The sequence below is a fragment of the Delphinapterus leucas genome, chromosome 16, assembly GCF_059928025.1.
Source record: "Delphinapterus leucas isolate spDelLeu-1000000601 "Yukka" chromosome 16, BTC_Dleu_Yukka2, whole genome shotgun sequence".
NCBI lineage: Eukaryota > Metazoa > Chordata > Mammalia > Artiodactyla > Monodontidae > Delphinapterus > Delphinapterus leucas.
In genome coordinates this window covers 77,621,776-77,646,622 of record NC_143144.1, presented here as the reverse complement: position 1 = coordinate 77,646,622, position 24,847 = coordinate 77,621,776, and the positions used below count along the sequence as shown (strand labels likewise).

Below are 24,847 nucleotides of genomic sequence, written 5' to 3'. Positions count from 1 at the left end.
TGTAACCCAATTCCTACTTGTCTAACTGTCATGCAGGCCTCAGCTCCAGATACCTTCTGTAGCCAGGCTTCCCTTTCAATCACCCCGTTATCTGCAAATAATTTAACAGATAAATCGCCTGCTCTTTATTCCACGATCAAGGTGAAGAAATTCTGGAAAGACACTGACATGTCTAACAGCTCAGACAGATGCAAACAACAGATGGAATAGGGGGGCAGATCTTTGCCCTGACTAAAGGGGGGAGGGAACCACGTGCTGAACTTCCTCAGGCAAAGGAAGTATAACAAGGGCTCAGATTTGTCTTTGAAGAACGAAATAGGATAGACCTTTCTCACTTTTCAGGGCCACCTCTCCTTCTAATAAAGAGCTAATCTGCAGTTCTCTCCAGCAAAAACATCCCTGGATGGAGTCAAAATAAAGGCAATAGTACTACCCATGGGAATGGCACGCTGCACTTTGCAAAGTTATTTCACATCCTCTGAGTCTTACAAAATCCCTGTGTGCTAGACAGGCAGGTAAAATAATGCTTTCCATTTTTTCAGATGAGAAACAGAAGGTTAAGTGGCTTGGCCAGGTCTCCGGCCTTGAAGTCCAATACTCTTTGCATGGTAATAATGACACCCAATGCCTACATAGCACATTTTCTGGTATAACAATAGTAGCAAACTTATCACTGTAAACACTTTCTATGTGCCACGTACCGGTAACCGCTGCTTTTCATGTTTGCTTTATGTAATTTTTTTATTACAAAAGACCTGTACATGTTTTCCCTAACCAAAAGAGATCCCAAGAGGATTTTTGCTTTTATGAAAAGAGGCAAAAAGCAAAAACAGCATTCAGCGTTTGTTTTGCAGCAAAGCCAGTATGGAGGCAGCGAGAACCCCCAGCAGCAGCAAGAGGGGCCCCGCCAAGCTCCTTCCCCGGGAACCACACTCAGCATCACAGCATCAAGTCGCCATAGCTTTGAAAGGTGCCTGTGAGCGTCTGTGCTTTATTCAATTTATTCTGTGCATCCATTAGCAAGAAATGTCCTAAGGTCATTGCTTCTTTGCTTTAAGCCATTTCAGCTTACAAAAGGTTTCCTAAGAATGCTCTACTTTCAGATAGAAGGTAGCTGGGGAAATCTGTACTATTCTTTTAAGTGTTTAACATATTTCTAAACTCCTTCAATTCTTACAACGATCCTATTTTACTGATAAGATCACAGCACAGAGAGGTTAAGCCACTTGCCCGAAATCACACAGCTTGGAAGTGGTGAAGCCAGGACTTGGACCCAGACGGTTTGGCTCTAGAATCTGTGCCCTTGACCCCTCCCTACTTTATGCTGCCTCACCAAGCAGTGGAAATAGTTTCCTGTGATTCCTGCCATCTTCCTGCCACGCTCAGAGGAACTGAAACAACTGGACGTTTATGAACAATGTGATACAGAGGCCTAGAGTCAATGCCTAGAATAGCCCTGGCACAGAGAGGCATTCTAGAAATACTTGTTGAATGTATGAAAAGTAGATTATTCCCGTTTAGTCTGGTAGCCACTTCCGCAAATCGAGGGAAGCACACTCAGTCCTTGGAGCTCTTGCTTCTGCCACATTTCCTACAGTGTCTTTGAGTCCACCCCCACCCCCAACCCCCACCCCCCCACCCCCCCACCCCCCCACCCCCACCCCCCCACCATCCCCCCCCCCACCAACCCCGTCCAGTTTCCCCATCCTAGCAACAGTACTAAGCCCTGTTGTTTACAGGATTCCAAGGGGTCTGCAGTGTCAACGGGTGTCGCTACAAGCAGCGTACGTTTCTAAAGTTACCCCTTACACTTCTAAATAGCAGCCTGGAAAAAAAAATTGGCAATCCTCCACGTGACAAACTGACTTTTCAAATTGCTTCTTCAAATCTTTCCTTTGCTGCCATTGCTTGAGTAAACAAACAGTCCTTCTTTGGCTCAGGAATACTCCAGAGCTCTGGGTTTATTTTAAAGCAATTTTCAAACAGTTGCAGCAACTTTCCAGTCCTGGAGAATACACTTTATCAAGAGCTAAAGTGTTTCCTCATTAAAAAAGAAAAATTCCCCAGACCTTACCTCTTAAATGTGCCCCACCTCTCTAGACCACTGCTTACCCGTCATGCCAATAAAGAGATTTAATTAACATGGTTAGATCAGGCCCAGAGTGCCTTGCCAAGTCGCCCACTCTTGGAATGAGCTTCTTGGGAGCAGTGTGACTGCAGGTGAATGATGGGAAGTAGACCAAAGGTCATCCCCATGGTATTAGGAGTCGGATTTCAGAAACAACTACCAGGCTGCCAAACACGGAGGACGAACACATGCTCTGTGCTCGGGCCAGTGGGCTGCCCTCCCTCCCTGCCAAGGGAAGGCAAATGCTTAGGCCAGTTCTGCTAGATCATCCCAAACATTTCTTCACCTCCCTAGCTCTCCTCACAGGCGCTTTGTCAGGCCAAGAAGGGGGAGGCTCCAAGGTGGAATTTTAGGCTTCCCCAAATGGAACGGTTTCTCATGTAACGTGGTACGACGTGGTAGGAAAAATGAACAAGCTTTGGAGTCAGTGAGAGCTGGGTTTGAAGCCCCACTCTTCCTTTAGAAGATGGAGAAAATAAGAGAATTGAGTTTGCACTGGGGTTTGGGTGATGCTGCCTCATGTTCAGGAAGGGCTGAGTCTAGGCTTTAGGTTGACACAGAAGATTTTAAAAGACATGGTATAAGATACTAACTTTAGGGGAAGCTGGGGGTAGGGGAATTCTCTGGACTATCTTTGCAACTTTTCTGTAAATCTGAAAATATTCCCAAATAAAAGGTTTAATTAGAATAAAAGAGTCATGGTTCCTACCCTCATGGAACTTACAGTTTAGTGAATGAATGAGAGATAACATTCAATAAACGATATCTACCTTCCCTTCCTCAAAAGCATCGGCATTGAAAGTGGTAGGAATTACCCTCAAAGGACCCAGGAACCTCAGAGATGCCAGAGTTGCCATGTTCTGACGTCTGGAGTTTGTGGGGAAAGGAAAACCTCTGAGACTTCAAAACCACCGCTTAATATTAACATCCTATATGTATTTAATATTTTAGAAGCAATATGGTTTAAAGGGGGCTGGATAAGTTCAGAAAACCCAAATCATTTCACCTTTTGGAGCCTACTTGTTTATTTTTTCTTTCTCTTTTTTGTTTTTGTTTTCTTTTGGCCGCGCCTCGTAGCTTGTGGGATCTCAGTTCCCTGACCAGGGATTGAACCCAGACCACAGCCATGAAAGCACCAAGTGCCAACCACTGGACCGCCAGGGAATTCCCTGGAGCCTATTTCTTTGTCTATAAAATGGGGACCCCAACCCCTGGCCTGCCTGCCTCAGTGGGCGATAAGAGCAAATTGTCAATATGGCAAAAAACTCTCCAAATGGAGCAGAGTCTATATTCAAAGAGTACGGGTTGTCAGGATGGCCTGTAACATCCTGTGATTTCTTTTACTTGATTGCTCTTGAAGTGCAGATATAAACCTTATTTTTTGCTCCTCTAGAATTTTTCTACAGCTATTCATTTTCATGCTAAAGCAGCATGAGGCTTGATTCAAGAATAAGGGCGCAGGAAGAGGGAGGGGATATGGGGATATAGGTACACGTATAGCTGATTCACTTTGTTATACAGCAGAAACTAACACAACATTGCAAAGCAATTATACTCCAACAAAGATGTTAAAAAAAGGAAAAAGAATAAGGGTGCAGGAAGCTAGGTATAGTGTTTCAAAGCCAAGCTTTAGTGTTTATTCAGCCATAAGCCTTCTAGTCTCATATCTGGAGAATGGGGGATCATATTTACAAGGTTGATTTGAAGGTTAAATAAAATAATACATGTGAAGTACAAGGCTAGATCATAGTGGACACTCACATATTCTAGTTATTATGATTATAGAGAAGAAACCGATTAAAAACTCATTAACCAAGAGCCCCAGTGCCCATCTCAGCTTAAAGCTAAAATAGTTAATCAGAATTCTTCAGAAGATGCATCTGGCCAGACGTGGAGCCAGGCAGTTCACAAACTTCGATAATCACTCCAGCGAAAATGAGCATCAACCCTCTGGGCTGCGCCATCAGACGTCATAATAAAGGAGCTCTCCCCACTGTTATCAGCATTGAGTTCATGCTGTTTAATTGTCTTTGTTCAATTTCTTTCTCATTAAACACAGTTAAATCATCCCAGGTGCCCACCTACTGCCTGTAGAACATTAGAGGATGCTGTTTCTGCCGGCACTGGTCTAAGGCTGTCGTAATGTTGAGTTCCTTGGGTTCCTCAGGAAATAGAGAAACTACCTCCAAGCTGAACTTGGGACCCCAAGCATTTGTAGATTTAAACAACCTATGCACATGTTTAGGGGACGTTTATCTAGAAGCAAAATGAAATCACACAGTGCCTAAGGTTTTCTACAGACCTCAGCCTGCAGAAACATGCCTAGGGACGGCTCACTCAGAACAGATTCTCCTGTCCTCCTGGTCCTCTGTCCCTTGGATGTCAGAGAAGTCCACAGTCTGAAACCACAGTGCTGAGGTCGCCTTCAGGAACGAACCTCAGGCCCAGCTGTCTCTTTAACACTGAGCCGGAACCAGAAAGACCTGCCCTGATGAGGTCCGAGCTGCAGGGGGCGCCGCGCCCAGTGACCTGCCCTCAGTCGTCCTGATCTCCCTCTGGTTTCCTGCTCGTCCTTCAGCTCCCCCAAAGCGCCTTCTCGGACACCCAGTGCCACGTCAGGTGTCTTTGCGTCTGTCTTCTTGCTTCACAGCATTGACCACACTTTCAATAGTTGAGGATCCTTCCCGCCCCCCACCCCCCGACCCCGGGACTCAAACTATAGAAACGTCAAGACAATGGAATTGCTTTAAAAGAGTTTTTTTTAAGGATCATGTATTTTAAAGTCAGGCCATTATAGTAATAGGATTGACTGTCTTTCTTTCCCTCTCCACACTGTCAGAGCCGTAAACGGGTATCATGACAACCCAATGGCCAAGAGGAAGTTCAGAGGTGGTAAAGCGGCCACCGAAGGATGGGTGTTGCCCTTGTGCTCTGGAATCTATGTGCTCAGAGCTCAGGTGCCCTCTGGACGGCTACCCAGAACCGAGCACTCAGGCAAGAACACTGAACCACTGTCGTGCCCACTTTCAGGATGGGGATGTGGGCTGACAACGGCCCTTATTTCACCATAACTCCTTCCATGCAAGTCACGATGCATGAAACCCCAGAAAGAGCTCATGAAACCTCTCGTTACTATGTCACCTCCACCTCTGTTCCAAAGAGGACACACGAGCTAGGACCCTGACACTCCCGGAGACAGCTCAGGCTCCCCTTGGCTCAGTGCTAGTCTACTGACCTCTCACTGGACTGTACCCTCCCATGCACAAGCCAGTCACCCTCCACAGCCTTGGTTACACATAGGACTTTCTTCTCATTTGCAGCCAACATATATGATGCCTTCAGGAAGAGAAGTCACCAGGAAGGAAAGGCTGTGAGTCACAGCTGTGCATTCTAGTAACTGAGGCTGCTCTGTGCTCCCTGAGAGCAGCCTGCCTGCCAGGAGACCTCAGTGAGTCAGTCAGTGGAGGGAAGCAGCAGGAGTAAGAAGTAGGACCCAGCATGCAGCAACAGGCATCCACGAGGGGGTGGGTCTGAGGTCAAAAGGCCTCAGTCGCTAAGGAACCTTCAATAAATGGATGGAGTTGGTCCAGCCTGCGTGTGTGAATTTCCCCCTCAATGACTCCTCTTCCCTTGGCAATACAGACAAGAAACCAAGGCCACACTACCAAATTTTAGAGTTTAAATAGAGTTTGTGCTGATGAAAGTAGAAATAACTGTGACTTGTCAGCAGGATCCAGATATAGGACTATTGTGGTGTTATTAAACTTGACTTCTTAAGGTAAAATTGGTCATTAATTAATTCGACAAACCAGTTGCTGCCAAAAAATTTCAAAAGCAAAAATCGTTAAGCTAATTTGCTGGCCCACTGCCAAGAGACTATGAAGCGAGGTCCTACCATGCCTCGTACCCTGGCTTCAGGGTCCAGTCTCCCCAAGTACCTGTTATCCCCCCAACTTCCATGCTTAGTAACCCCCTTCCTCATCTGACCTCATTTCCACCCCCGCACACATGCACCCCTTTCTCTGCACCCTTATCAGCCATGGGAAGAGAGCTCCCTCAACTCCTCCCCCTCCCCCCTCTCGATTCTGAGGTGTATCAGCTTCTGTCTTCCCTCCCCCAGTCCACAGTGGTGGAAATGTCTCTCCTCTAAGCCCACTTCTGCTCCAATCCCATTCCCTCGCAAACGTTCAAGGTCAGCCTTCCCTCAGTTGACCCTTCTCTCATCCGTCTTCCAATGATTCCCTGCCTCTCTCCCTCAAGCCCATCACCAAGCAGGCATCTAGTATCTTCAGTCTTTAATTAAAGCTTCCATGCAACTCTCTCCACTAGCTACTGTCCCAATATTCTGCTCCCTTTCTTAGGAAAACTTCTTGGATGATGTACACACCTCTCTCTACTTCCTTATCTCCATTTCCCTCATCATTCCTTCCCCATGCAACCTGCGTCACTGTTATTCCACCGCAACTGTGCTTGTCAGGGGCCTGCAGGGCAATATGAAGTTTTCCTGGTCACCAAAGGCTGCCATATTGTCAAATCGGTGGACAGGTGTCTGCTCCTTATTTCCCAGGAGCACCTGATGCCACTGTACACTCTCTGTTTCTTGATACTCTCATGATCTCTTAGGTCCCTCATTTTCCCTTGTCTTCAGCCAGCTCCAACTCCTTCAAAGATTTTCCCGCACTTCCCCCTGGGCTTATGTCTAAATGTTGCAGCGTCTCAGGAATTAGACCTGGGTCCCCTTTTCCAACTCTCTTACTCTCTCCCAGGTGGTCTCATCCAGTCACATGGGTTTAAATACCTGTGCTGATGACTCAAATATACATCTCAAGTCCCATCTGTTGTGTATCTAAATACCTATTAGATTTCTTCATTGCAGCTCCCAATAGGCATTCAGATTTTATGACCAAACCAGAACCTTTGATTCTCTCCCTTCCCCCTAAATTTTCCCCTCCTCAAATCCTCCCCATCTCAGGAAATGACATTCCCATCTACTCAGTGGCTCAGGCCCAACACCTAGGGTTCATTCTTGAGTCTGCTCTTTTCCCTACCACCAAATTCAATCCATCATTAAGTCTCTTCTCTCTGCCTTCAAAATATATCCCCAGTCCAGGAACCCCCTTCCCTGCCACCTCATTCCAAGCCATAATCATCTATCTTTTGACTTCTAAATAGCATCTTAACTAATGTCCCTCCTCTACCTCTGCCCCCTGCCCCCTAAAGACCATTCTCAACAAAGCAATCACAACCCTCTCAGTTCATATCATTCCCCTGCTGAAAACTCTCCGGAGTACTTTCTCAGAGTAATCTGAGAAGCTGGCTTCTGGGCTATAGTCCTCAGTTTGGCTCAAATAAAACTCTTTTCTATTCTTATTATTGATTGTTTTGAGTATTTTCATCAACAGCACCAAGCAGACCTTCTGGCAGCCACCCTTGGGGTGGAGCCGCTCTTTTCTTAAGGCGAGGAACACATCGTGGGTGACTGACACTCCTCTTCCTCCTGGGTGTGCCAGGATTTCACAGCAAGTCACACTTTATTGCCTCACCCTGACCACACCAACAGCACACACCAACCTTGACGTTGTCTCCAGGAAACATCTCCATGAAAGGGATGCATAGCTCCCAATTTGCCCTCCTGTCCAACCGACAGCAAACACTTTGAGCAGGGCTAAAACTAGGGGACTCACAGCCAGCTGCGTTATGCACAATGACACTGGCGGCGCTTGGGAAATCAATCTTCCTTACAACAGATCAGTTTTGCCCACTGGTGGCGACGGCGGCGGGGGCGGGGCGGGGGCCGCCATCCCATGCTCAGCTTCCGTCCAGGACAAAGGAAATCAAAGTAGAAATGTTTGGAAAGGTAAGTATTAGCAGCTGCGTTACCTTGAGAACATAAGCCTTATTCAGCATCTCAAAGCATATCAAACGAGCCAGGTCTTGGGTAGACACACCAAAATGTTAGTTTTAAAAATCCAAACATATATTGCAGATTTCTACTGTTTTATCACTTATTTGAGGTGGCTGGGAGGAGGCGATGGGAGAAGGAGGAAGAGGAGAAAAACTAAAAATGCAAACAAACACAGCACACTCCAAAAGCCTGCAACCATCTAGAAGGTAGGAAGGGGGCTGACAGCAAGCCACGCACAGCACGTCTCCCAGTACCTGCAGAGGTTCAGGGTTTGGAGGCCAAAGGATGATGTTATTCAAGCCGGAGTCCTCTTGCTGAAAGCAAAGTGTCTTGCTGTTAGGACAGGCCACAGTGAACTGTATCCCCCCGAGTACCAGAGCGAGAGCCTAACCTGCTGGGGGTGCTCCTACCCCCCCCCCCCCCCCACGGCTACCCAGGGGAAATCAGACAACAGAGGGAGAGGAACCTGAAGCCTGAGGGTGTACGAAGGAGGCAAGGGCCAGGACTCGGCAGGCTTGTCTCTCATCCTTTGCACCAGTGACATGGCTGGTTCTCAACACCTGGTCCTTAATCTGTGAACAGAGGTTCATTCAGACCTGCACCTTTCCTTCCAAGAGTTCACTTGTAGGCAGGTTGCAGGCACCTCCAAGTGCATCTTCGCAGAGAAAAAGCTTCTGAGAGAGAGGGCTGGGAGCGTGGGTGGGATGGGGGAGGGGGTGGAGGCAAAGAGACTAGTTTGCAGGTGTCTGCAGTGAGCCAGGTGTGGGGTAATAGGGCTGTGACAATGGGGGTGTGGAGGAAAAAAGCTGTAAGAAAAAACTTCATGGATATGTGCTACATTTTTGTCTTTTGAGAAAGTGCTCTAAAGCCATACTGATGGGACCGTCATCACCCAGGGCCCACCTTTCCCCTACAGGTATGGGGATGTGGCTCAGGCTGGCTAATCAAAGTGTCCCACATTTGGGGACACAGTGATTGATTCAAGAGAGGGCACATGACAGATCAGGGCCCATCAGATTCCTTAGAGAGAGCTAATCAGAGGCCGGACCATTAGCTGGAAGAAGCGTGGAGCTGCCTGTGGGCCTGGAGGCACCTCCCTAAGGACTAGGGCATCATGGAGGAAAGCAGAGCGACATCCGGGGAGGAGAGATCTCCAGTGTCATCTTTTGACCCTTTGGACTCAGTAACTTACTACAGCTAAACCCTCTCCGCGGACTTCTCAATTCTATAAACCAGACGAGCCCCTTTTCTGCTTGTGGCCATTGGAGATGGGCTTCTGTCTCTCACAACTGAAAACAGTCCTGATTAAACAGAAATTTGGAAAGCTAAACGGCCAGTCCATTAATCGATCAATCAATCAATCAATCATAGAGTGATTTATTAAATATGGAGAATGGGAATGCGTGGAGTTAGAGGTGACCCCCAGGTTTCTGTCTTGAATGGTAGGATAGGGCATGGTACCCAAGAGGGGGAATACAGAAGGAGAGGATCAGTTGAGCTCAGGTTTGAAGAGCTCAGGGTGACTGTGGGTCATCCAGGCAGAGATATCCAGGAGACGGTGGAAAGACAGGTTTGGACCCTCAGCCCCGTGGGGGACCCTGAGTCCTACAGCCAAACGTACTTGTGCTTCATTTCCATTTGTTTCTCCAAGGAAGGCAAACCTTGTTCTGATCCTGGAATCCTAAAGGCACTCCCGTGATGTCCCACTGGGTCATGTTTGGCTGAGGTTGGAGATGTGAAAAATTGTGGTGCCGGGAAAACCTCTCCTGTCTGCTCCAGGAGTCGGGGTGGGGGGGTCTGGGGAGGGAGGCTAGGGTTGGGAGCTGGCAGGAGATGAGAAATGGGCGTAAGGTATAGTAGGGCGAGAGTTTTTAAATCTTTATGTATTTTTACCTTTCTAATCAATAAAGATCTGAGACACTAAAATATCCATTGCTTGAAAGGATATAGTGAGATGGGCTCTCATATCCTGATGAGAGACATATAAATTGTCATCGCCTTTCTGGAAAGCATTTCGTATATAGATATAGATATATAGCAAGAGCCTTTCAAAAATACTTACCATCCATTTGATGTGCCAATTCCATTTCTGTGCATCTATCCTAAATAAACTGGCCTTCAATTCTGGACAGTGTGGTTTAGTATAGGTAATAGAGAGAAAATATAACCTACTTTATTGTCTGTATTCAGGTAGGAGTTCTCAACTTAGGGAAGATACAAAAAGCACTATCTATAAAAAGAAAAACTGATATATTGTACCTGGTAGAAACTTTTCTGTAAAAGACCCTGTTAAGAGGATGAAAAGACAAGCTACCAATGGGAGAAAATACTTGCAAACCACAAATTGACAAAGGATTAGTATCTAGACTATATAAAAATTCTCAAGATCAACAGTAAGAAAAATCCAGTTAGAAAATGAACAAAAGGCACGCACAGATATTTCACCAAAGCGAATATACGGATAGCAATAAGCATGTGAAAGATGTTCAACATCATTAATCATCAGGGAGATGCAAACTAAAACCATAATGAGACGTCACAACACACACATCAGAATGGCAACACCAAATAGTGACAGTACCAAATGATGACCAGAATGCAGAGAAGCTGGAGCCCTCATGCACTGCTGGTGGGAATGTAAAATGGTACAGGGATTCCAGCAAACAGTCTGGCAGTTCCTTTTAAAACTACACATGCAACTACCATACGATCCAGCAACTACACTCTTGGGCTTTATGTCAGAGAAATGAAAACTTATGTTCACAAAAAAACCTGTACACAAATGTCCATAACAGTTTTATTCGTAATAGCCCCAAACTGGAAACAACCCAGATGTCCTTCACTAAGCGGATGGTTCAATGAACTGTAGTACATCTATGCCGGGGAACACGACTCAGCAATAGAAAGGAATGAACTATTGACACGTGCAACATCTGGACGAATCTCGAGGAAATCATGCTGAGTGAGAAAAGCCAATTCCAGAAGGTCACCTACTGCATGATGGCATTTATATAACATGGTATAACATTCTCTATCTCATCTCTATGGCGATAGAGAATGAATTAGAAATTGCCAGGGGTTAGGAACGGGGCACCGGAGGGAGGTGGGTGTGGCTATAAGGGCAACAAAAGGAATACTGTCTCTGGAAATGTTCTGTATCTTGACTGTGTCAATGTCAGTTTGTGGGTTGTGATTTTGTACTCTAGTTTTGCAAAATGTTTCCCCTGGGGGAAACTAGGTAAAGGGTACGTGGGATCTCTCTGTATTATTTCTTCCAACAACATGCCAATCTAACCATTATCTCAAGATAAAAAGTTTAATTTTAAAAACTTTAAGGTTTTTGGGGAAAAAAATATGGGTTTCTGACTTCTCTTGAAGAAATGGAAAGGTCTTGTAACACTGGACCCACATTTCTACTTGGCAGCCATCAGCTGGTGTTGATGGTGGCTGCTTCCTTTAGACAGTAGGACAGGACCCCTCTGTGTGCCACAGTTCCCACCTCTCCCTACACTTTCCCACCCAGTTGTTTAACACAATTACTGTTTCTTGTCTGCCCCTAAAGATTGGAGTTTGCCATCTTTTCTTTTGATGATTCCTGTTTTCCTGCGGGAGGAAAGAAGATTGTGGGGAAGAAAAAAGCAGAGGGAAAAGGAATTGCCTTAGGCTGGCTTTACCTCGAATTTTCTCATTCAAAGAACTCAATACCATTAATCCAAAATTTCCACTGTGTCTCAGATCAATGGGAAAGTGTTTCCCTAGTTTTGTTCACCAGCGCATTGAATTGCAACTCTCAAACTTAAAATGGATAACTATAAAATTTGAATTTATTTGAATATCTCAGTATTACACACAATCAAGCAAAGCCTATTCCTCAATTGTGAAAACCTTACCTAACGTGGAAATGATAGTTCACATTTAATCTGCTCAACATTTATAGATTTTTAAAACCACTTTTTCAGGCCCATGACTTTTTTTTGGGGGGAAGGGTATGTATCCATGTAGGTAAGTAGACGGAGTGGGGGGCACAATCCAGGAAAAATGTGCCAAACTCTCATATGTCAATTTCAAAAGCATAGGACAAGAATTAAAACTAGTTTTTATATAGTTTATAAAATTAGGGGGCTTCCCTGGTGGCGCAGTGGTTAAGAATCCGCCTGCCAACGTAGGGGACACGGGTTCGAGCCCTGGTCCAGGAAGATCCCACATGCCACGGGGCAACTAAGCCTGTGAGCCACAACTACTGAGCCCGTGTGCCACAACTACTGAAGCCCACGTGCCTAGAGCCCGTGCTCTGCAACAAGAGAAGCCACTACAATGAGAAGCCGACGCACCGCAACGAAGGGTAGCCCCCGCTCGCCGCAACTAGAGAAAGCCAGGACGCAGCAACGAAGACCCAACACGGCCAAAAATAAAATTAAAATAAATTAAAAAATAAAATAAAATTAGGGCTAGACTTAATATGAGAATTCTGAAAATGGAATGAAAAATGCCTACATGGATATGAATATGCCCACATGTATCTAGCCACAATCTGAGTTTTAGTTCACTCCTTCCTGGGCAGAGAGGAGATGCTGAAAAAAAAGTCTAGTCAATGTCACTCAAGAAACCCGTGTAGGTTAAGGGGAAGCCCCGTGACACCCACCTGGTTGCCCGAGGTGCTGTTCTCGTTGCCCATGGTGATTCAGGGTGCCCAGCGTCCCTTCGGATTTGATCAGTGGTGACTGGAAGAAACAAAAGGGTATACATCTGTAAAATTGAAGAAGATCTGAGGATTTTTCCACCTGCTCATTTCCCCAAACTCAAAAACCAGATGATGGGAAGTGTTTATCTCTGCAGTCACAACATGGAAAATTGCTTTTGAAGGGTTTTCCTTTGCGACGTGCCACCCAGCAGTACAGGCTGGTGTTTTATTCCCAGCCTTTATTCCCTCGGGTTGGCAGACACTTCTGTAAGACGAGTTTGTTGCTGAGCCTCTGACCTAACGCCAATGTGCACGTATATGTATACCTACAAACGGAGTGACAAAAGGGGCCCGTTTGCCAAGGACAGCTTGAGGAGCACCGCTATTGGAATGTTTTCTGTTTCTAATTGTGTTCGGTTTGGAAATCCAGAGTGTGGCTGGCTGCCCACTGTCGAGGACAGCAGAGCTGGGTGTCCAATGTTAGGAGGCGTGAAATCCACTGCTCTTCAAAAACATGTGGTTTTCATATTTTTTTCTCTAAACACTTGTTTCATCAAATCAGTTTCACTTCTGCACATATTTCAATGAAGGCAGCATGTTTTTCTTGCTGAGGAAAATGCGTAGCTGTAGCCAGACAAGGAATAAATAATCATGTAAAGCGGCTTGCTGTCTGGACACCCAGAGTCATTTCATTGGGCTTACTTAGTGACGTTGTTTATTAATCGTCATCATAATGAGGATGTTTCCCACACAGCCCACAGAGAAACCCAGGACATCTGCTGACATCGCCAACAGAGTTCCACGAGACCCCATAGCATAGCAGGATCAGGACTCTTTGTTCACTTGATCTAGGTGGAGAAACTAAGTTACAGAAAGCTTATAAATCACAGACTTCTCAGGGACTTCCCTGGCAGTCCAGGGGTTAAGACTCCGCGCTTCCAATGTAGGGGGCACACGTTCCATCCCTGGGCGGGGAACTAATATTCCCGCATGCCGCACAGCGTGGCCAAAATATAAAATAAATAAATAAAATAATAGACTTTTCGATACATGCACCCCTATGTTCACTGCAGTGCTATTCACAATAGCCAAGACATGGAAGCTACCTAAATGTCCATCGACAGATGAATGGATAAAGAAGATGTGATACATATACAGAAAGGAGTACTACTCGGCCATAGAAAAGAACAAAATCATGCCATGTGCAGCAACATGGATGCAACTAGAGATGATCATACTAAGTGAAGTAAGTCAGAAAAAGACAAATACCATATGATATCACTTATATGTGGAATCTAAAATATGCCACAGATGAACCCATCTGTGAAACAGACACAGAATCATGGACATAGAGAACAGACTGGTGGTTGCCAAGGGGGAGGGGGTTGGGGGAGGGATGGAGTGGGTGGATGAGGTCAGCAGATATAAGCTATTATATATAGAGTGGATAAACAACAAGGCCCTGCTGTGTAGCACAGGGAACCATATTCAGTATCCTATGATAAACCGTAATGGAAAAGCATATTTTAAAAAAGAATATATATATATGTATAACTGAAGCACTGTGTTGTACAGGCAGTAATTACCACAACATTGTAAATCAACTAGACTTCAATAAATAAATAAATAACTAAAATAAATTACAGACTTTTCGAGCTGGAGCCTTAGAGATTACCAGTGTGATCCGGTGGGGAAACTGAGGCTGCAGAGAAGGCCAGGGACTTGCCAAAGACCCAGTTTGGGGAGGCCAGAGTTGGAAACAGAACCCAGTCTCCTGCCTTCTGATTCGAGATTTCTTCCCAGCAGGATGGCTGTCATCATAGCATTTCCTCAGAAAACTTCAGTGATGGACTTAACTCAAAATAAAATGTGTCCATTGATTTGCTTAGCCATTCAACCAAAATTGAGTGAGTAGCTACCATGTACTATATGTAATCAACAGTCACGGGAAAGTAAAATATAAGTATTTTGAACAAGGCCCCCAAACTGAGAAAATTATGAGTGAAGTCACTGTAGTGATCAATTCTCTCCCTCCTAACCCTTTGATCAAAAAGTTGCAATTGTTCAATCCTTTCTGCCATTTGCTGTTTATAAGATGGCCAAAAAAAAAAAATGAATCATATACTCACTTACAGAATGTAAAAATTTTCATTTATTTAAAATCAATCACTTCAGCTTATTTTTTCTGTTCATTTGCAAAATTATGCCTCATTAGGAAATAATGTTGAGTGTTACGATCATTGTGCCTCATCCATTATCATAACTTCCTTGTACCGGCCAGGCTGAACCACATGCAGCTGGAAATACATGTGATTCGATGTAACATTAATTTTTGAAACTCATTCACCAAATAAAATTCAATAATTTTCTTAAGAATCAGAACACTTGAACTAGATTTTTAAACTGGCTTTTAAAACTACTTCTGGCTCAGGGTAAATTTCAAAACCCCCGGAGGGAAGGCCTGGCTGCATTCAAAACTCTCTCCTGGTAACCTTTAGAACTGCCCTCCTCCGGCTTCCCCAAGACCAGAGAAGAAGTACCGCTCTGTGGGACTCTGCCATCTACTTACAGTCACGGACGGTCTGTGACTTTGGAGGCCGAGGCCCCTGGAAAGTCTGTGTGTCAGCAACTGGACTTTCTCCTCCACCACTCAGAAGCGAGCAAGGTCTAAGCAGAGGCCCAGACCCACCTCAACGAGTTGGGAAAACAGCCCAGTCTCCACCCACGACGCTGACACAAATCAGAGGCGCATCATACCTGGGCAGAGCCAGAGCAGAGCCGCAGTGAACATACAAACGTGCGGTCAGCACTTCCCAGCCCATCGAGGCCAGGGCCTTTCACGCAGAGGATTTTCCTGTTAGTGCATTAGCAGGGCTCCTTTCAGAAAAGGCTTATCCAAACTAAAACCGGCCCCTGTGATCTGACTGGCCGCACCTAGGGGAGCCGGACCGTCCTGCTCCCGGAGCAGGGGTGCCATGAGTCACTCGCTTGTCCTTATGCTTTAGAGCAGGAGACAAACCTTTCTTTCTAGAGAGGAGGAAAATGCTCCAAGGGCTTCCTGTTTGCACCTGGGAGAATTCTGCCGTAAATAATACGGAAAGACGAAGAAAACTTGTGGAAACATGATGACGCAGCAGTCTGGTACCTGTTTATGCTGTGGTGTGTGCAGAATGTACTTACCCAGGCGTGGCTTGAGTTTCAGCAAGTGAAGCTGTAAAAAGCAGCAGGCTTGCCCAGGTCGCTGGTAGGCAGACCTGCCCATCCAGGGTGGACGAGGCCCTGCGGCTCTCAGGTGGGACTGAAGAAAGGCAGCCACCAAAGACCCTTCTGTTCAGCAGCCTCCTTCCTCTCTGGTTTCCGGTCATTAACAATTAGCCACTCTTTTGCACGAATGCAGTCCATTTCAATATATATACATATATTTTTTGTAGTGGCAGAGACTTTCATTCATTCTGCAGAAGCTCCTTACACCTGCCACACGGTGCAGCCCTCCAGGGAAAAAAGTTAGCACTTCATCAAAGGTTTCTTGGAGACCAGATGTCCTACCAAGCTCAGAGGAGTGTCAGGGGCTCCTTGGAGGGGAACGTTGGACGTGGAGGGGGATCTCAGTGCCCCACTTCCAGTTCAAACAGAACAGAAGTGTGTATGTTTCGCAGACAATGGATAAGCGAATTGTGATCTATCCATACAATGGAACATTATTCAGCCATAAAAAGGAGTGAGATTCTGAGACATACTACAACTTGGATGAACCTTGAAAATATGTGAAGTGAAAGAAGCCAGACACAAAAGGTCACATGCTGTGTGAGTCTATTGACATGAAATGTCCAGAATAGGTAAATCCAGAGGGACAGATACCAGTATTGTGAATGTATCAAATGCCACTCAATTACTCACTTTGAAATGGTTGATTTTGTGTTGTGTGAGTTTCAACTCAATTTTTTAAAGTGAGGATGTTTCATAGCTTGAGATTCTGCCTAAGATATTGCTTGAAAAAATAAATCTACTGGGGGGAAAAAGCTTGAAAATGACTGCTTTTGTGTTTATTAACACTAGATTTCCATAAAATTGAGGATTAAAGGGATACGAAACAAGAACCTTTGCCTACCCTCGCCCCCTTCCCTCCCCCCCATCACAAAATCAAAAGAGAATTTTTCTAGGGAAGAGAATCTTTTCAAGCAAAATATCTTGGATGAGCCAGTCGGGAATGAACAAAGGTCCCAAGCAAGTCTTCAACAGGTGAGCAAACATAGCAAAAAACCCTGACAAAGAGAACGAGAGAGTCGGGGGCTCACTCCTAAGGAGAGAGGCGAAGGAGGGAGAGAGGATGGCCAACCACAGTGGCAGAGTCCGTAAGGGTAAGGACTTTGAAGGTGGGGAATATTCAGTGTTCCGTTTTCGGCTGTGTACATTTCAGCAGTGAAATGCCCTCCAGAGACCACTCCCTCGGGCAGCTCTGCAGCCTCACCTGTTGCTGCTGCCACTGGCCCCTGGACCACCACTACCACGGCTGCTGAACACTGAGCATCGTCGTTGACACCTGTCCTATCACTCACTGCTGTCCTGGACACCACGGGCACCAGAGGCTGCCACTGCCACTGGGGAAGAGCGTGAATGAATGCACAGACTTCTCAGCTTCCAGCCCAGGACCTAGTGCTCTGTCTCTTATAATGACAGAGTCCGCAGACACAGGGGACAGGCCCAGAGGCCGGGCACCACGCAATCCAGAGTGTCCATATTTCTTAGTCAAGACTCCGTTTCCTGGAGGCACTGCTCTGACGGGACCCCAACAGCGGTCTTACCACTGCTGATCAGCTTCATTCTCTTCATGCTGTTTTCTTCCAAGCTGGACATCCAGCAAGGGACCAGCTTTCCACTTCCCGCCACAGATGGCTAAACGCACGTGTATGTGAATTCCTTCATCTGTCTCTGGGACAAGCTCGCCTCGGAGGGAGGATAGGGTCGTGACCGCTGCCCTGTGAACGCCACTCCACCACCCACCTGATGTATAAACTTTAGCAAATCGTTTAACTTCTCTGTGCTCAGTTTTGCCATCTCTAAAATAGGAATCAGGGACTGCCCTAGCGGCCCAGTGGTCAAGACCCCGCGCTTCCAAAGCAGGGGTTCCATCCCTGGTGGGGGAAGTAAGATCCCACATGCTGTGCGATGCAGCCAAAAAAATAATTAAATAAAATAAAATGGGAATCATAACAATATGTAACTCATGTGACTGTGGTGAGATAATTTCCATAAAGCTCTTGCAATAGATTAAGAACTAGATAGATTGTTGGCTATTATATTACTACTGGCAGTGGGTCTCTTTGGAGCCCCCAACAAGCAAATCCCGCAGTGAAACAAAGATTAGGTTGCCTTCTTTTTTTATCCCTTCAGAAAAATCATGAATTCTGATGCTACTGATTAGAAATCAGTACATCAGCTAAACTGACTTGTGCACTGAAAGAACCAGATGTTGGTGAAGACTATTTATAACATAGGCTCAATAAGAAGTTCACGATTTCAAGAACTTGGGCCAAGCAATTTCCATTAAAATATTTGCTGGGCAAGTGACCCATCATTCCAATCCTGTCCCTCTACGTGGCCATTGCTGGGCATCCGATGTTAATTTAGCTAGAGTTGCTCTATATCCCCGGGCAAATGAAGCTGTACTTCTTCAAAAATGATCCATGGTTTAGGCTTCTAATTAATTCAAGGGGGTTTTCCACAAGCAAGACTGAATCCACAAAGGTTTCTTCTACCCACTTGCTCTGTGTACAGAGTCCAGACAGCCAGCTAAACCTCAACCTAGTCTCCAGTAGATTCAAATATCAAATTCATTTTAAATGATAGTTGTTTGGGAGAATTTTTATTTTTCAACTGGTGTATTGGCGTCACATCATCACAGCTGCAAATATAAACTGGGACAGTCTTTGATTCATTCATTTACTTACACGTCTATTCCATAAATACTGAGCTCTTTCTACGTGCCAAGCCTGAGGTCCCTGTGTTCTCTTGCACTTACAGCAAAGCCATGAGGTAGGTTTTTTCTTTTTTTATGGATGAACAGTTGAAACCCAGAGAGGTCAAGTCGCATGGCCAAAGCCCAGGAGAGAGGAAAAGGAAGGCTGGAGGCTGAGGGCCCCAACCCTGGCATTCGATGAACAGTGCAATGCTGCCACCTTGGAAGACTTTTGGCAAGTGTTCAAAGGTAATTGATTGCCTTTATCGCTCGCTTACTTACCTCTATAGCAGAGCATGGGGTTTCTAGCTGTTGGCAACTGGAGTTGCTTGGGAAGGCTCCAGCTTATGGATCCCCCTCGCTGATCTAGAAGAGGGTAGGAGGTAAGATTTGGGCTGGTGATGAACCACCGAGGCTGGGATAGCCTAACGGGGTTGGGTAGCCAGAAGCATTGCTGAGAAGGGCCAGGAGCACCACTGGGGAAACAGGGCCTGGAGCCAAGTCTGAAAGAAGAGGGGATGGAGCTGGGAGAACGAGCACGGCAGCTAAACTGTGCAGAGCAGCATGTGGGTGGAGGACGTGGCTCAGAACCCAGATTGTGGTGTCTGAGCTGATGCCCCATTTTACCTGCTGTGTACGGGGTGGGAGGTACAAGATGCTGCGGAAGCGAAGACGAGATCACGCAGGCCCCGTTTCATCGATGGTAACACGTGGGCTCAGAGAGGTTTCGCAGCCAAACTCCCACTGTCCTGTGAGCAATCTATTGGGATGTGTTGATACATCAGACAATCTCATCGAGTTTTCTATTCAGGGTTTTTAATTCTCTATCTTAAAAACTCTTTTTCTGTACATGAGAAAAATGTATCTGTTTTAAAGACTCAATACGTTTGGATTCTTCTGCGTTGAGTCATTTCGGTTGTTAGTGCTGGAAGCAGCGCGGAGATCGTCTTCTCCAGCACAGACGAGGAAGCGGAGGCCAGAGGGTAGAGATGATCTGCCCATCCTCCCACAGCAAGCAAGGGCTGCAACCAGAACTGGACTCAGACAGGCTTGCTTCCAACAGGCAGCCTCCCCTGACAAGACCTCTGCAGGCTCCGGAGTCGCCTCCAGACCAGCCCAGCAAGATCAGATGAGACCCACCTTTCCTGCACGGCATTGCTCTCCAGTCACAGTGGCCTCCAGCCATTCAGGTCCTGCGTCAGCTGAGGATATGGGAGGCACAACTGGGAGGTTATGCTTGCTCTGGGGGTGAGCTCAGGTTCACCTGACCTAGCAGCTCCTTTGGCTGCTTGACAAACCCAGTGACCTAAGTCAGCTGCTGTTCCCACAGATGGCGCCGACTCTCATCCCAGGCAGGCAGGAGGCCTCAGCTTCTCCCTCCAGTGGCTGAATTCAGTTGTTCTAACTCCCTACCTTGAACGGCTGAGCGCCGAGCTACTTATAGCTCTGTTATCATGTTCCTGTTTGAATACAAACAAACGCCCGTAGCCTGGGAAAGGGATTTATTAAGAGACATTGCCTGCTTTCTGCTCCAGCAGGGGCCCTTCGTGGGCACCGTGGACGTGGCTGCTCCAGGGGGTTTAAGTGAAATGACAACTCTTCCTTCATACTCTCCCCTTAGCCACTTGTCTTCTTTCCTCTCCCATCTCTGAGGGCACCGAGAAACTTTGATGTGAAAAGTCCACTCTCGCAGAACTTAGAAATCACCTGCTCTCACGCCATAGAGATCAGACACAAGACTGCTGGTGAGCGGCCAGGTCAATTATTAAGTTCTTGTTTCTCAGCTCCAAACCACTATATTCAGATGCTGGGAGGCTCTGAAAACCCCATTTCTGCTTTGCCATCTGCTCCACGTGAGGCTCTGCCAGGGGAAGGCGGAAGCCAGAGGAGGAAGGAGGAAGCAGGGCACACTCCTTCCTGGCTGCTTCCTGCTTCTGGGAGTATCACCCCAACCTCACTTCTCCCCTGTGGCAGCAACAGTTCCCTCCCGGGGCAGCAGTGGGGTTCAGTTTGCCATTCTCCCAACTCTTAGAGAGCTAGCCTCGTGGACATCAGCCACAGCTGACTGCAAATCCCTCCACAGAGGTCTGAGTTTCCCTTCTGTGGGGCACCCCCTCCAAGCTCCTAAATAATAATTCCCACTTCCCTTTGCTCTCTAAGCCCTAAGTGTGATAACTGCTTCCTGCAGTGGCTATGTTGCGTCATCCTGTAGAGTTTGCCTTTTGCCTTTGCATTTACCTAGATAACAATCCTTTATATTAAATTCTCTCTGTTAAATAACTGGGACGTTTCTGTCTTCTGACTTAACCGTGCCTGATATGCTGGCAGAACTGGGATACAAATCTTTCTCCTGGTTCACGACTCTCTGCATTGGAACCCAATAAATATGTGTTCAGTTAAATGAATGAGTAAAGTGAGTTCAGTCCCTCATCAGCTTTAACTTTAATAAGAAGTTGTTCAGGGCTTCCCTGGTGGCGCAGTGGTTAAGAATGCACCTGCCAATGCAGGGGACACGGGTTCAAGCCCTGGTCCGAGAAGATCTCACGTGCCGTGGAGCAACTAAGCCCATGCGCCACAACTACTGAGCCTGCGCTCTGGAGCCCACAAGCCACAACTACTGAGCCCATGTGCCACAACTACTGAAGCCTGTGTGCCTAGAGCATATGCTCTGCAACAAGAGAAGCCACTGCAATGAGAAGACCGCTCACCGCAACTAGAGAAAGACCACGCAGCTATGAAGACACAGCAAAGCCCAAAATAAGTAAATAAATTCATAAAAAAAAAAGAAGTTATTTAGGATTCTCCATCACCAACAACAAGCTCTCACCCAATCACAACCTGGACCTTCTGTCATCCAGATGTCAGTCTCTATCACGAGCTATTAGAATTGGGAGGGAATACAGCTCTAACTTATAAGGCTCCCCAACCTTTTCACATCGTGACACACATAATACAATCACATTAATACAGACCCTGACTTGGGACAAGGCTGCTGTATGGCTCATCCACTGCCCAGGCCTGACCTGGCCACACCAAGAGTTGAGGATATCGAAATCTTGTAACCTGTCTGCCCGGCAGTGGGCCACTGGCTTACGGTGGAGAAGCAGTGACCTAATCTAAGGCTTTCCTTTTATAGGTGATGAACTTAAGGCCAGAGAGTTTAGGTAACTGGCCCAAATGTAAAGAGCCTCAGCTGTTGGCTAGAGCTTCTCAGCTCTCCTTCATCCTCCGGCAGGCTAGCCTGGGCTTCTTAAGCCTAGCACAGAATTCCTATTGGGAAGGAACAATCTTCATTTAGGAAAGGAACTTGATGTAATTTGTGTAGGTGCAAAGTATTGGCAGGAGCTGAAGCTCAGTAAAAGGAGCTGGTTACATTGCTCCTCATGTGAAATGAGAGTATTTGGGGTTTGGTTCCAGAGGTGGAAGGTCAGAGAAGAGGTCACAGGGTCAGAGAAAGGAATTGAGGGCTGGAGGAGATGAACCTGGGCTTTGGTGTGAGATAGAGGATGATAAGGTAAAGGGACGGTGGAACTTCCCCTGAAATGAGGAACCAGGGACATTTGAACCACAGCAATGCCTAATGGCATTTTGAAGTTGTTTTCGGTTCTTATAGTGCAAAGCTCTCCTCTCTCCCCACAGATCTTCACGCTACATTCATGAATGCTTCGCTAGTACTGTGTTTTGCTTTGTTTGGTTTTTGGCTGGGATTGGGGGTTTGGAACTCGAAGAAAGGGCTGCACTTTATTCTTATTTGGGTCAATACAATATGGAACAGAGACAGCATAAAGTAGGAACCTGAATGTAGAGGAGACCAGAGTGTAAAATAAACTTTGGGGAATTCACAGAAATCTGGGAGTGGACTTTGGAGATTCCCCGGTCATGGACTTGAGCTTGAGTGTAAAAGGTCAGGGAGACCCCATTTGACACCTGGGGTAAGCATATATTTATAAACTTAAATAAAACCCACAAAACGAAATTGGAGAGCATACATACTGTTTGTGCTCTTTTTGAAACTGCTTCTTTTTTTCCATTTAACAGTAACATATCAGAAACGTTTCCCCATGGCTACAGTATCATATTTAATAGCTGCAGTGGATACTAAGTTGTCTCCAAGTTTTCGCTGTTTAAAAATACATTTCTCATTTTGTATATCTTGTCTCCGCCTGGGATAGTGGAGGAAGTTATAGAGTGAGGTGGGTAGGACTTAGCATAAACCTGCCGCAGGTTAGATCAAGCAGGAAGGTATTGAAACCAGAGAATTATGAATGGGAGACGAACTTACGAGCACAATCATGTTGGCAGGATCAGAAACGGGGGCAAGGACTGTGCCAGAGCAAGCAGTCAGGATGGAGAGCGGAGGATTCTCGTATGAGGCGAGTTTTGCCTCCCTGTGCTGCTTTTTAAATGGGGAGACCTGGGGCCTCCACTGGCAATCACGTCCTACAATGTTTGAGACAGGTCTTGAAAGGTTTAGTTCATGAGCTGGAATCTGGTTCTTTGGGACAGAGGCCAGGTACCTGTGGTGGTGATGCCCTCTAGGTTTTGAACCTCTAAACCAGAACCTGTGAATAATCATGGAATCTCTGCTTGAATACCTCCAGTGATGGGAAACTCACTTCATCCTGAGGCATCTTTTCTTTTTTTAGCACGATTTTTTTTTTTTTTTTTTACGCGGGCCTCTCACTGTTGTGGCCTCTCCCGTTGCGGAGCACAGGCTCCGGACGCGCAGGCCCAGCAGCCATGGCTCACGGGCCCAGCCGCTCCGCGGCATGTGGGATCTTCCCGGACCGGGGCACGAACCCGTGTCCCCTGCATCGGCAGGCAGACTCTCAACCACCGCGCCACCAGGGAAGCTGAGGCATCTTTTCTGGAGAGAGGTATACTGCATCACTGGAAAGTTATTTCTATTGCTCCATAGTCTAGATCCCACCCATGATTCCATGAGAGCTGAAATAACGGCTCTGGACAATACTGACTACAACTAGGCATGGGCTGGGCAATGGCCAGTGGTGAGGCCTGAGGACCAACATGGACGATCTAGCTGACTTTATGGACCATCATCTTAGACTGGGCTGCAAGCCTTACTCAAGCACCAACCTAAGTTTGCCTTGTTCTGGGACTGCGTTGAATCAGCATCCTCTCTCAGCTTCATGACGGATGAGTGGTAGCTGTGGTCAGCTAGCCAGCCCACTGTGACCACAGACACTTGAGGGACCACAGCTGAGTCCAGCCAAAATTGCCAATCCACAGAATCAGAAGCTAGATAAGTGGTTATTGTTGTAAACCACCAAGTTTTGGGGTGGTTTATTACATGGTAAAAGCTAAATGATAAAATTTCCCCTGGAGGGTCCTTAGAACTTTCCTTCATACCAGGCTGCACCCAACTCTGGCTGGCCATCTTGAAGATCTTGAAGACATCACAAAGGATGCCACATGAGGGAGGACTGATAGATGGATCAAATCTCTCTGCAGCAGTGAAACGACAATTTACAAGAACAGCCCCTTGACTGGTGGCCCCTAGTGTCACCTTGGTCTATGCCAGACTAAGTGTCATTACCCTATAGCTCTCTGAGGGTGATGCTCTGAGCATCCCATGTTACAAACCATGCATAGACCCTTAGCCCAAAATGGAAACATGAAGCTGCATATAGATTTGCAGTCATGGGGTCTCTTTTTTTCCTGCCAAAACAGATATTTGCTGATACATTTAAATATAAGGTTCCCCTTACTCACAATTTCCATATAGTCCTTCTCTGCAGACTGGATATTAGCAAAACTTATTTCTTATGAAAACAAGCTGTTGAAACCCACAAAAATTCAGACATCAGTTCGAATCCAAAAGCTGAACTGTGCTGTCATTTTTGGAAATCAAATACATCAACCTAACCAGGAACTGGGGGCTAAGGGGTGGGTGGAAGGAGGATGGAATTGGGGGTGCGGGAAGGCTGTTTCAACACAAACAACACGACAGAGATCTTGAGTGTAGATGGGATATTGGTGCCAATCACATCAGAGCCAAAGATACTATTACGTATGCGTCGCGTATTAGAGCTGAACTAAGAAACTGAAGATATTTGCCTTCTATATGACATAGTAAGAATTTGCGAATGTAATTATTAAGCTTTAGAGAGAGTTTCAGCTAACATCAGGCAATTTTATTATGTAAAATAGAAAGTA

The 24,847-nt window shown here is 46.2% G+C and overlaps 1 protein-coding gene across 4 annotated transcripts in view; it reads right to left on the bottom strand.

Annotated features, from left to right (window-relative positions):
- Positions 1 to 15,462, bottom strand: part of LOC149747339 (transforming acidic coiled-coil-containing protein 2-like) — a 107,126-nt gene extending 91,664 nt beyond the window's left edge. For all 4 annotated transcript variants that reach the window (XM_089898267.1, XM_089898268.1, XM_089898269.1 and 1 more), the window contains exons 1-2: positions 15,284 to 15,462; positions 12,676 to 12,754 (exon numbers count right to left, since the gene is read on the bottom strand). In XM_089898267.1, the coding sequence (XP_089754393.1) occupies positions 12,676 to 12,708 (33 nt within the window). In that variant the 5' untranslated portion in view covers positions 12,709 to 12,754; positions 15,284 to 15,462. The remainder of the gene's footprint in view (positions 1 to 12,675; positions 12,755 to 15,283) is intronic.
- Between the last annotated feature and the right edge of the window lie 9,385 nt (positions 15,463 to 24,847).